The following is a 13,375-nucleotide window of genomic DNA, read 5'->3' as shown; positions in this document are numbered from 1 at the left end:
AATCACAAAAGAACATGTTTTATAAGAGCACATTCTTAGGAATTATCGATGATTGGGAAATCTATAGAGACAGAAAGTAGATTAGTGTTTGCTTAAGGCTAAAATGATAGAGACATGGGGGAGAAGTCATAGCTAAAGGTATGATGTTTCTTTTTGACTTAAAAATGTTCTATAATTGACTGCAGTGAAAAGTTGCACATAATTGTGAATATACAAAAAACCATTGAATTGTATACTTTCAGTGGGTGAATTGTGTAGTATATGAATTAAATCTCAATAAAGCTGTTAAAAAAAAAAAGCTGTCATACTTGCCAGAATGGATAGCATCAACAAATCAACAAATAACAAGTGCTGGTGAGGATGTGGAGAAAAGGGAACACTAGTACACTGCTGTTCGGAATGCAGACTGGTGCAGCCACTATGGAAAACAGTATGGAGTTTCCTTAAGAAATTAAAAATGGAACTGCCATTTGACCCAGTGATCCCACTGCTGGGAATATATCCTAAGGATTCAGAAACACCAACCAGAAAGAATGTATGCACCCCTATGTTCATAGCAGCATTATTTACAATAGCTAAATCTGGAAACAGCCCAAGTGCCCATCAGTAGATGAAAAAGTTATGGTACATTTATACAATGGAATACAATTCAGCTGTAAATAAAGAAGGATTTCTTACCCTTTGTGAAAGCATGGATGAACCTGGAGATTATTATGCTAAGTGAAATAAGCCAGTCAGAGAAAAGACAAGTAACACATGATCTCACTTATTTGTGGAATCTAATGAACAAAATAAACTGATTAACAAAATAGGTCGAGACATGGATGCATGGAACAGACTGACTGACTTTAAGAGGGGAATGGGATGGGGGGGGGGATTAGCCAAAGAACATATATGCATATATGCATAGTTCATAGACACAGACAATATTGTGGGGAAGGCTTGGGGAAAGGTGGGGGCTGGATGGAGGGGGAGCAAAGCAAGGGGAATGGAGGACACCTGTAATACTGTCCACAATAATAATAATAAAAAAACCCTCATAGGCCTGGCTGGTGTGGCTCAGTGGTTGAACGTCAAACCCATGCACCAAGAAGTGGCCAGTTCAATTCCCAGTCAGGGCACATGCCCAGGTTGTGGGCCAAATCCCCAGTGAGGAGCATGCAGGAGGTGGCTAATCAATGTTTCTCTCTCTCCCTCTCCCTTCTGTTCTCTCTAAATCAACAAAGGAAAATAAATAAATAAAAAACCCTCATAGACATAGACAACCTTATGGCCATTACCAGAGGGAGAGGGGGTGGGGGAAGGTAGAAGAGGGTAAAGGGAGGATAAATGGTGATGGAAGGAGACTTGACTTGGGTCAGTGAACACACAATACATATACCAATAATGTGTTATAGAACTGTATACCTGAAACTTACATAATTTTATTAACCGATGTCACTCCAACAAATTCAATAAAAATATAAACATTAAGCACATTAAACAAATAGAAGTAATATTTATTGTGAGATGGATGAGTAGGAGTTATCCAGGCTAAGTGTATGAAGAATGGTTGAGAGAATGTTTCAGACAGGGAAAATCGTGGGAACCAAACCAAGACTTGCAAGGGCATGAGCTTTGAGGAGATGAAGGGAATTTATTTAGCACAACAGTGTAGTTGTTACTATTTCTAAATACCAATTGTTGCAGAGCAGAGATTAGGAAGCAAGGGCTTTTCCATTAGGCAGGCATTCTATTTAACAGATGGGTGACCTTAGCCAAGACAATCTCTATGTATGCCTCACTTTCCTTTTCTATTGAATAGTAGGTTAGTGATGTAAGATCTGAAAAAGAACTCCAAGGTCATGGAAAGAAAGAAAGACTGTGTAAGTCTAAGAAACTATTTTGACAGTTACAATGCAAAGATAATAGAATTACTCATTAGGATAAATTTTTAAAAAATAGTTCTTTCTTAAAGAACCAGATAACAGGAGGCCTAATGAGATATCAAACTGTCACTTAAAAAGATGTGATCCTTCCCTTTAGTGAGCTAAAGGGCTTCATTTTGTTATTTGTGGGCATGTGTGTGTGTGTGTGTGTGTGTGTGTATTGGGGGGGGGTGTATTGTTCTTTACCTCCAGTGCTTCATTGTTCCTTTACTTTTATTTTTTTATTTTATTATTATTTTTTATTTCTTTGCAGGGGAGAGCATGAACACAGTCTCCCACTACCACAAATTATGCAGTCGAGTGTCCCACATTTGGGGAAATTGCAGGGGTCAGCACATCTGGAGTGCAATGGATAAGCCTCGCCCTGGGAAAACCACCTTCGTGATCATGGTATCTCCCCTGCCATGATCTTTTACTAATGCATGATGAACATGTAGTACATATGGGTCTACCTCATTCCTTTAAACAGATTCTTCACCCACACTATACTAAAAATATTAAGGGGGATTCAGGCAAAATATTTGAATAGATATTTTTCAAAGTCAGATGTACAAATGGCCAATTAGTACTCAAAAAGATGCCTCACTTAACCAAATTATCTACCAAGTGATACAATTGTTTTTGCTAAGGCTCTTGCAAAATGCTTTTGACAGAATATCAAATAACTGCTTTTGGATACTGTTACGGGTGTGTGACCTCCCCTCAAACCTTACCCTACCTTGAACTTTTCTTGTAGAGGCAACAGACCAGAGTTTCTCTTAGCATTTATCTTTTCCTTTTATGGAAGCAGCAGTGATAGATGGGATCTGGACTGACATTCACACACACACACTTTCCTGTTGGTCTTGCAGTGCAAAATTTTTCCTAAGATTACTCCTGTCATTGGCATCCTGGTAAATTCATTGATATTGCTCTTCTACTTCTTTTATTTTGTGCATCATTGTAGCTATGTGTTTCTGCAACTTAAAGTTCCTCATAGACTATTTACTTTTAGTTTCTTAGTTGATATTTTCATTCAGTTATTTAGGATTCATTCAAAATCCTATGCATTTAAGTAAAAACTAGAAAGAGTTACAAATGCCCTGTTTATACTCTACAGTATAATGAATTATTTGCTTTATTTAACTTGGAATTAGAAACCAAAATGTGTGATGTTAGGAAAGGCTTGCCATTCGCATTAAGATTTATTGCACAGAGAAAATTGTTTTTGGGAGAGGCCATCTGCCTTGGATCCTGAGCATCCCTGCATGTTCTAATTGGGTGTACCAAGAAGTAAGGTCTGATCACTCTACACAGGCAATCCATTTCTCAGAGTTGTGTTTGCAACAAGCAACTTTGAGGGATGAGGCAATGTTTTTCACTGGACAGAGAGCAGGCTCAAACACTGTGATTTCTCCAATTTCAGGTTTTCTTTCTTGCAACACAATGCACTGCATGTACAGGCCTCCACAATAGGCCCTGTGCCACCCCATGAAACTTAAGGATCATGGATAACTGATACAAACCAGTATGAAACTCTGGCTACTACCTTTGCTGTGAGTAATAATGTCCTTTGTCTCAGATGTAGGATTCTAGTATCTTCTGCCAGTATGCATTAACCAGTAGCAGGTTAACTTATAAGTAGGGTAAAAACTTAGATTGCAGCCCTGGCCAGTTTTGCTCAGCAGTTAGAGTGTCGGCCTGTGGACCAAAGAGTCCTGGGTTTGACTCTGGCCAAGGTCATGTACCTCGGTTGCAGTTTGTTCCCGGCCCCGAGTTGGGGTTGTGTGGGTGGCAACCAATTGATGTGTCTCTCACATCGATGTTTCTCTCTCTCTCTCTCTCTCTCTCTCTCTCTCGCTCTCTCTCTCTCTCTCTCTCTCCCCCACTCTGTCTGAAGACAATTGTAAAAAAAAATATCCTCGGGTGAGGATTAAATTAAAAACAAAAACCAAAACTTAGACTGCATAGTTCTTGACAGGTATGTCCAGATATTATCCCTAAGTCAATTATGCTAAGGCAATGTTTCCCACCAGGGTGATTTTTGCCATACTAGTATACAACTTATGCTATTAATATTGTGTTCTACTTCATTATTATCTTTAAATGGACTCATTTGGTTTGAATACATTTCTGAAAAGGAAAACTTACACCACCACCCTAAATCTAAACTATCATCCTTTACCTTAGACAGAGAGTGTACATTAATACACATTTAAATAAATACAAGGATATTACAATTTAAAATATTTGTGTACTGTGTAAAATCATTTCCACCTGTCATCATCAGGCCTTTCTACTTGAACCTCAAGTTAGCTGATTATATCAGAGTAGTTATGGCTAGGACAGACTATCACAACCAGTGTTTTTAATGAATGTTGAGGTCTTTTCTTCCCTATAAAAAATTCTCATCAAGCACACCCCCCCCATTTAGAAAAAAAAGGGGGAAAAGAAGTCTAGTGCTCTGATCTGCAGTGGGGACAGTCATCATGCTCCAGGTAAGTATGTTCAGGACTGCCTGGCCATCAGCCTAGGAGGCTCTGGTGCCTGCTGCAGGTTGGAGCAGGGAAACCAAAGCCAGACCTTCCTGGAGAGTAGTGTGGCCTGAATGAGCTCTTCCACATCCTGCCTGAGCATCGCCCCTCAGAGTACCAGGGGGACGGCTTCATCCTATCTGTAAAACTGCCACAGGGAACCCCTGGGCCCTCATCTCACTCCAGCCAGAATCCAGCCCGACCAGCAACCATCAGGCTATTGCGAACTTATAGAATGGTTTGGAGACATGAATGACCCCCCCTGCCAATAAAAAAGGATCACAGAGGAAAAATAAAATAACAACTGGCACAACTGTGAGCCGTAGATACATATATAGAAATGCAGACTTAGATGTATAGATATACCATCTTATATAGAACTTTCATGTTTCCAGGTAAGGATGGGAATATCCCCAAATCTGACTTGAATATCCCTTTACACTTTACACATCTAAGGGTATCTGTTGAACGGTGAAGAGGGCCTGCCACCAACCTTCTGGAAGAGATCATTTACCCTATGAAAATAAGAATCAGGAAGATAAAACTGGAATCTTTAGACACAAAGAAGCTATGACTAAAGCATAATATGTTACTCAGACTTGTCTTCTGGTCCAACCCTTAAACAGACCCATTGTGTCTGAGTCTGATGGGGAAGAGGGGGCCTGTGATTAAAATTCCAGTTGCCAAGATATCTATATCTTGGCCCAAGTGGCCCTGCATGTCTGTCTAAATTAGGATGGGCATTCTCCCCACTTCTGTAGAGGTCAATTTGGGAATTCAGCCTCCTGGGGGTTCTGAAGAAATGTGTTGGACTCCACCATTTGAAAATTCCAAAACATCAACATCAATGGGGCCCTGATAGGTACAGAACATGGATGAAGGGGCAGAACTATCCAATATATATGGTAGTATCAGTGGGGAGGGATGGGCATTTTGGCAGATACAGCAGGAGAGGAACATAAAGGTGGCATCCACCTAACAGTTGGCCTGGATTTGTTCTTAAGTACAGGTGAAAAGTACTTTCTCTACCCTCCCAGATAGCTGAAACAAATCTCTTGGGAGTTGGAATACTGCATGGGCAGAAGAGGAAAAAATCTGTCAGATATAACTCTGTCAGCACCTTGTTTGGTCTTCACAAGATCTCTTAAAGATTATTATCATCTCTATTTTATAGATAAGAAAAGACAAAAACCTCTGGTGGTAATTTGGAGTTCACATTTGCTTCTAAAATTCTGTCAACAAATATCAAGTGTCCCAATGCCTTTAGAAATAAACTGATAAGTGCTGTTGATTACCTCTTTTTTGTTATAAAAGTTTTATTATTTTAACAATGCGTGTATATTCTAGAAATAAGGAAAAATACGAGTAAGCAGAATTTTTAAAAATCACTCATAATCCTACCACTTAATTAACTTTTTTGTCTTTCACTTCTCACATTTTTTTTGTGCATATCTGTATATACAAATGTACCCTTTCCTTTTAAAAATATGATATTCACATATTCCTTAGTAACATTTTTTCATTTTATATCCTGTAAGGAACCTCTTTTTGTACAAATGAATAAAGTTCTCTCTCCTACTAAAATGCAGAGATTTGAAGATTGATTCAAAATACAATAAACAATGAGATGCAGAAATAAGAGATGCATCTAAAACAACTAAGAGCAACAAGTTAAAAGTAGAAAAATGGACAAAGGTTTATCAGGAAAATGCAAATCATAAGAAAGCTATATGGCAATGTTAATATCAGAAAAATAAAAATCAAGGTAAACTACATTAAATAGGGGTAAGGATGGTTTCGATTAGCCTTCCAACGCATCACTATAAGTTTGTTTCTTACTCTCCTTATCTCGTCTATTTCATTCACTTCTCTAAACATATCATCCTTGCTTAAATGCCTGTTGTGTATATCTTCTTTAAATTCCTGGAGAGACTGGATCAGCCTTTCTCTAAAAGTTCCTTCTGTTTTTTCCTTCTCCTCTGGCTCTTCCTCCTCCCCTGGCTTTTCCTCAGACTCTGGCTCTTCCTCAAGCTTTGGTTCACTCTCATTTTCTGGTTTTCCTTCTATTTTTTGACAGGGTTTCATCTTGTGTCTGTCCTCTTCCTTCTTTCCTTTTCCTCTTCCTTTGTTTTCTGTTTATTCCTCTTTGAATGTAATTACTTCTAGGAAGCAAGAAAGAGATGGTAAGTCAAAGGCTTGGTGACTGGACCCATGCTCTGGACAGAGGTCTCAGCGTTTGCTTTTTCTATTTGTTTCTCAGCCACCATCAAATATCTTCCACCCAGGAGACTCATTCAGCAATGAAGGATTCCCAGAGCCGGCCCCTCTCACCTCCACTTTCCATCACCTCACCTCGGTCTAGTCCCTCCCTCCAGCCATTTCCAAGGCCCTCCTCAACCACCCCGCAGGGCATAACACAAGATCCTCCCAGAACAGAGGGGGCTGAGGGAATCGGGGTGGGGGAGTGAGGAAGAGTGGGGCCTACACCTTAGTAGCACCCTCGCCCACCTCAACCCCCGGCGTCTTTATATTCCCCTCACCTACCAGTATTGCCTGGGTCAACTTCTCCCTGGTCTTTTCTAGCCTGTTGTGTAGTGCTGTGAACAACAGACTTGCAGATCTGCGGACAAACGGGAAACGCGTGGGGGAGGGGGTGGGAGAGGGAGGAGGGAGTGGAGGGAATGGAGGAGTGGAGGTGGGGCGAGCGCTTGGTGACCAGCACCACGTACCTTTTTCCTCATTAAGGTTCTCGGTTATGGAAACTTCCTCACTTGTTTCTCCCAGTTATCCCCCTCTCCACAGTGCAAGTTAGCTCAAAATTCCCATCAGACAGGGAGTACAGGAAAGGCAGAATATTTCTTAACTCTCCAAGACTGAGCGGGGTTGGGGGAAGGGTAGGTGTTGGGAAAGTGGTCTGAGATGGCAGAGGCTGATTATTTTTAAACTATCACAGGTCTCCCTGTCCTTCTCCCGGAGACCTTCAGTCCCTCCCTTTCCCAAGGGTCATCATTTACTGCGGAGGTGGGAGTAAGGTGGGCTTGACCAGGTTTCTGCCCTAGGCCACCCCCATCCTAGAAATCCCCAAGCAGAGCCTATTTTGACACCCACCTGCAAAATTCCGGTCACTGACTCTTTCTCCTTCCCTGATCTCAGGCCCCACTGTCGCGCTGCAGAAGGAAGCTGGTACCCAGACGGGAACAAGGACCAGACTAGCAGGACTTCTGCACACGTCGACTCCTGGTCACGTGAGATCTACGTCACCAGTGAGCTCCGGTCCCTAATTTCCACTCCCAGCAAAAGCGCGGCATAAATAAGACACCCCCCCACCCCACTCCTCCTCCCTTAGACATTTGGCCCTGTCAGTCTTTTTTGTTGTTGAGTATCCCAGGGGAAATGTTTTATTTGCCTTTCTCTGATTACTAGGGAGGGGCTGCATCTTTTTCTGGAGCTATTAGACTTTTCTTCTTCTTTCCAGAATTCTCTTCCTGCCTTCTGATCCCAATATTAAGAATGCATACAGCCGTCACCCCTTCTTCAGCCTCCATTTAATCTGAAATCTGGTCTTTGGGTTGGTTTGGCAGGGGATGGTTAAAAAACAAAAAGAGCCTGTGACAGGAATATTTTTTAATGTAGTTTTTACTTTATTCTTAATATTTTTATATTATTTTTTTAGTAAAATATCTTTTATAGTCAGAAAAAACAAATTTACTTTAGTTAAGTGAGTTAATGTGCACAAATTGGCAGTTACTAATAGTCAGGGGATATAAAGTACAGCATAGGAAATATAGTCAATAATATTGTGGTAACTATGTCTGGTGCCAGGTGGCTACGAGACTTATGGGGGGGGGACTCACTTCATAAGTTATATAAATGTCTAACCCCTGTAATGTACACCTGAAACTAATATAATATTTAATCCCAACTATAATTGAAAAAATATATTAAAAAAAAGAAGATGCTATGGTCATCTCAGAATAGAACCTCAAGCCACTAGGCTACATTTTCAGAATCAGTTCCTCCAGAGCACTAGCAACAAAGAAGGATATTACTACCCTATTGAAAAGGGTCACATAGAGTGGAGACTGGGAGAAAAGCTCACTTAAGCATACTCAGGCACAAATCAACCTATGACATTCAAGTGAGCAAATTCAAACTGGTAAACTTTCTCAAGAAACATTCTCTTACGCTCTAACTTTTGGAATTGAGTATTTTTGTCACACTTGCAAAGTATGGGATTGGTGACAGCAGACTTATGTCCCTGTATCACCTAGCCAAATCATTTTGCCTCTTTGGGGTTTTGGACATTTTTTATTGGTAAAAATCAATGAGACTAATAAGCAGGTTTCAAATATTTAAAAGAACAAGTTAATGCCTGTACAGTCTATAGGACCTGGCATATAGTAAAGTGCTTTAAAACTACCAGCTATTATTATAATTATATTAGGATTTCATTTGGGGAAAGGATTTGAAATGGGAAGGAAAAAAAGGAATGTTTGACTCCAGAGCCCTGGTGGTGGTATTTGCCAAGAAGCTGTGCTGCCTGCATAATCATCAGTGGTTTTCTTATCTGTAAGAAGGGAATGATAATATACACCTCATATAATTGACTGTTGGGAATTCTAAATGATAACATTCTGCGAGAAGCACTTCACTTATATAAAGTCTTCAACGAATATTGGTTATCTTTTAACCTCAACTCAGTCTTTGGTAAAAGCCATAAGTGTGCCAATAAAAATTGCGTGGCTCTCAGAGATAACATTTGGAAAATAACAAGGAGATATAAACACACATTTTTGTTCTGTATATGTTTTGGTGGCCTGTTGTGAGGCAGAATAAAGACCTCACTGATGCCCTGGGTGGTTTGGTTCAGTGGTTATAGTGTTGGCCCGTGGTCCAGAGAGACCCAGGTTCCCTTCCCCTTAAGGGCACATACCTCGGTTGCAGTTTGTCACCGTTTGTCCCCGGGCCCCAGTTGGGGTTGTGTGGGTTGTGAGGGAAGCAGCTGTGCAGATTGTGCAGGAGGCAGCCACTCGATGTGTCCCTTTCATGTCGACGTTTCTCTCTCTTTCTTGTCCTATCTCTCCCTCCCACTCTATCTGAACAAAAATGGAAAAATGTCCTTGGGTGAGGATAAAAAAAAACAAAAAAACACCTCACTGGATTATGTAGGAAGAAAGAAAAAACACCTCATTGCAACTCATTTTTTTTCACTCGCTCTTCTGTCACATTATTCCTTCTGCGAAGCTTGTGTATTTGAGCACCAGAAAATCCAAGATATAATGGTTTGGGTCTGCTGGACAGAACACTGGTGTGAGAGACAGGGCCCAGTGCTAGACCTAGAATGTGTTTCTAGTGCAAAGTCCATGTGCCCAATGCTTTAAAAGGCCAAAACTCAAAACATCAAAGTTTGGAGTAAGGAAAGGTTTATTGATCAAGAAGTTTCCTATTGAGAAAATGGGGAACCTAATCCTTAATACATCTTAAAGTAGAGATTTCAGTCTTCTTTTATGTCAAGGGAAGGGGAAATGGGAGGGGCAAAAAGTGATTGAAGACCACAGACTTCTGGGCGCCAGCAGAGGCCAGAGGAAGACTGTGCTTAGTCTGTTGACCCTAGCTGATGTAAGTCCAGGTCACAAGGTTTCTGCAGATCTTTGGTAAACAACACATACCTCCCTTATCTCCTCAGGGAGATCATCCTCTGGCAAGGGCTGTTTTTGTAAACCTCAAACCGAAAGCAGAATTCCTCCAATGATTTGCACGTCTATATGCAAGAAGCTATCAACCTGAAGGCTATGGGAACAAAGCAGACTTGAACAAGATGGAGTCAGAGAGACCGAGCATTTCACTCTGTTACAAACTGACCTTGTGACCCTTAATAAGTTGCTCTCTCTTTATCTCTAAAACGAGAACACAGGTGAGCTCTAAGAACTTTAGAAAGAAGCATGTGATTGGTAAAACATTTGAATATATTGTCCTTAGGAAGATTGAAACATCCTGATTGGCAACTGATTTTCTTCAGCTTAATGGAGATGTTTCCAGAAATCTTTAGAATATCTGAAAAAAGAAAGGTACTTTGCTGCCATTGTCTCATTTTATACTTGTAACAATTGCAAGGAAGACATTTCTATTTTTATATGAATAAACTTAACAGAGAGTTTAAACAATATGCCCAAAGACATTATCTCCGTAGATCTGATCAGAAAAGGTCTCCACTTGAGGTTCCGCCTTTAGAGGGTCATTGTCTGGCCCTCCTCTTGAGACCCTTCTCCCTCAGTCATGAAGGGTCAGTGGGACAAGATGTACCTACTTGGAGCCTTCACTTCTTTTCTTCTAAACCACACTCTATAGATACCTAGGACCCTAGAATATCTTGTCCAGAAGAACAGGAGCCCAAATCTAAGGCCTGCTTGTATCCCTTCTCTAGGTCTAGCCTCCTGAGTATGGGCCACATCCACTGTGGGTTCACCCTAGGGGTGGAATAGAAGATATACCTGCAAAGGTAGAACCGCCTTGCATGAAGCCATTTGGAGAAAGGGCTAAAGGAGAGGGTGGAATTCCAGGCCAACAGGAGTTCAGAGAAGGCAAAAGCCAGCAAATCCATTAATCAGAGATAGCCTCAAGGAGGAAAAAGACCTTGACCTGGGCCTTGGAGTGTGGGTAGGACATAGAAGAGGGTGAGCGAAAAGAGGAGACCAGTCTGACTGACTCTAGGCCCTGTGTCCTTACCATTATCCTAGCCTGTCTCATGCTGCCTTGCTAGGTAAAAGCCCACTTGCTCTTCCTTAGGGGTGCTTAAGTCTATTGATAATGGCTGTCATCTGAAAGCGGGTTCAATGCAAGTATTTTTGGACATATTCTGCACTATCTCCAAGGGCTTTCTCATTTATTTCCAGGTCATGAAATATAAATCCATCAACCTTTCTGGATAGTACATAGGTAACTGCTAAGTAGTTAAATATGCATTCTTTTTGAGTCTGTAAATCCATTCTTAGGTATATACATCCTAGGAAAATACTTAATGGCAGTCACAAAGATTTACTACAACAAAAAGTTTATAGACCTAAATTCCTAGTATCAATCCTTTGACGTGAACCTGAATATACAAAGAGAAGCCACAAGTGAAAAGGAGCAATTAAGGAGCAGAAGGTAAGAGAGAATTGTTCTAGGAGATATCAGATACACACCCAAGCATGTACACAAGCATATGCACATTCACACATGTGTGTATACATTCTTGTAAGCTGAGTATTCATGTTATATGATTTTGCTACAGGATAAAAAAAAAGGCAAATTTATAATTCCATTAAAACAATTCAAACTGCACAATGATATGTACCATTTACAAAATAAAAATGACTAATAGGATATTTAACATAATTCTTTGTAATAGGCACAATTAAGAAGAAACTTAAAAGCTTTACAATAGGGAACAGATTAAATTAATGTAACAATCATATCATAGATTTCTAACAAAATGTTAAAATAATATCTATTGAGAACAGAGAGTTAATTTTTCACCTATGCAACTAGAAAAAGATAAAAAATATTGATTATAGTCAGAGTTGGTAAGGTTATAGATAAATAAACATTCATTCACATGCACTTTGAGACCATAAAATAGTATATGGATGCTAACTAGACTTATTGTGGTGGTCATTTCACAATATATACAAATATCAAATCATTATGTTGTATACCTGAAACTAACATGCTATATGTATGTCAATTATACCTCAGTAATAATAGTAAAAAAAAAATACAAGCAAAATGCAAAAAAAAGAATAATAGTACATTTTTGCGGGTCATTTTGGCAATATCAAACTTTAAAATATATGTGCTTTTGGACACATCAGTTTCTCTTCTAGTGATTTATCATACAGAAATACTCTCATGCCAAATACAGTCATTGAGGTAGTTGTGGTAATAGACTTTTTTGGGGGGGAAAAAGGAAAAAGTTTAAATATTCCTAAAAGGGGATTGGTTTAAGAAAAGTTTGATCACTCATACAGTGCAGTACTATGCAGTGATGAAATAATAATGATGTGAGGTTATATTTACTCACATGAAAAATGTCCTATATATTGTTAAGAAAAAAGGCAAATTCAAAGTTAACACGTGGTAGTAGTACATTTTTTGTCACAGCATATATATATTTATTTTTGTGTATTTAAAATATGAGAATACAATTAAATTCCCCCACAACATGATAAATGAAGTTTACACAATTTATTTCTATAAACTTTTGGGTTATATGGATGAAATAACTGGTGTGAGCAGAATTTGGTTAGCTCACTGCACAACCCAAATCCATCAGGGTCTCAGATGTGTTTTGATGCCACCTCATAATAGTTGTTTATTTAGCACTTGAGTTTAATTTTTATCTTTCCATTTTCCCCTGTACCCAAGCCCCATCACCAATCATGTTATATCCAATGTTAAGTTACTGTGGGGTCTTACTGTATTTCTATATTATATAAGAAATTTGAATAAATATACACTTAATTATTCCCACAGGATATATTGGAAATGGGTATCCAATATAAAGACAACTTAAAAAAAATGTATCTTTGCCTGGCCGGTGTTGCTCACTGGTTGAACATCAATCCATGCACCAAGAGATGGCCGGTTCAATTCCTGATCAGGGCCAAATCCCCAGTAGGGAACATGCAGGAGATGGCCAATCGATGTTCTCTCTCTTTGATGTTTCTATTTCTCTCTCCCTCTCTCTCTAAAATCAATAACCACATCAAAGTTACAACTAAACTACAGAACAACCATCATTCAAAACCACCTGACATTCAGCTGAATGGAAGTCCTATAACTACAAAATTAAAAAAGCAGCCACATAGAGACTGGCTCAAGCATAGGGGAGGCAGCTTGAAAGGCACCAGAGACATATGGGGAAGAACTGAGTTGTTTGGCATTGGAGTGAGG

General features: G+C 39.7%; 1 protein-coding gene and 1 non-coding gene across 3 annotated transcripts; both read right to left on the bottom strand.

Annotated features, from left to right (window-relative positions):
• Nucleotides 1-2,180: 2,180 nt before the first annotated feature.
• Nucleotides 2,181-2,342, bottom strand: LOC118636872. The gene has a single exon (XR_004960835.1). It is a non-coding gene; the product is annotated as a U1 spliceosomal RNA (small nuclear RNA).
• Nucleotides 2,343-5,819: 3,477 nt separating this feature from the next.
• On the bottom strand, nt 5,820-7,660 carry TCEAL9 (transcription elongation factor A like 9). Of its 2 annotated transcripts, none has more exons than XM_036271303.1 (3): nt 7,550-7,660; nt 6,986-7,061; nt 5,820-6,603 (listed from the first exon to the last, which is right to left on the bottom strand). In XM_036271303.1, the coding sequence occupies exon 3, from the start codon at nt 6,524-6,526 to the stop codon at nt 6,212-6,214; it is 315 nt and encodes a 104-aa protein (XP_036127196.1). In that variant the 5' UTR covers nt 6,527-6,603; nt 6,986-7,061; nt 7,550-7,660; the 3' UTR covers nt 5,820-6,211. The 2 variants fall into 2 exon arrangements, with proteins under 2 accessions (XP_036127196.1, XP_036127197.1); XM_036271304.1 differs by having other exon boundaries at nt 5,820-6,600.
• Between the last annotated feature and the right edge of the window lie 5,715 nt (nt 7,661-13,375).

This window comes from Molossus molossus, unplaced genomic scaffold, assembly GCF_014108415.1.
Source record: "Molossus molossus isolate mMolMol1 unplaced genomic scaffold, mMolMol1.p scaffold_m16_p_2, whole genome shotgun sequence".
Lineage (NCBI taxonomy): Eukaryota > Metazoa > Chordata > Mammalia > Chiroptera > Molossidae > Molossus > Molossus molossus.
This window is presented reverse-complemented; position numbering and strand designations above follow the sequence as displayed.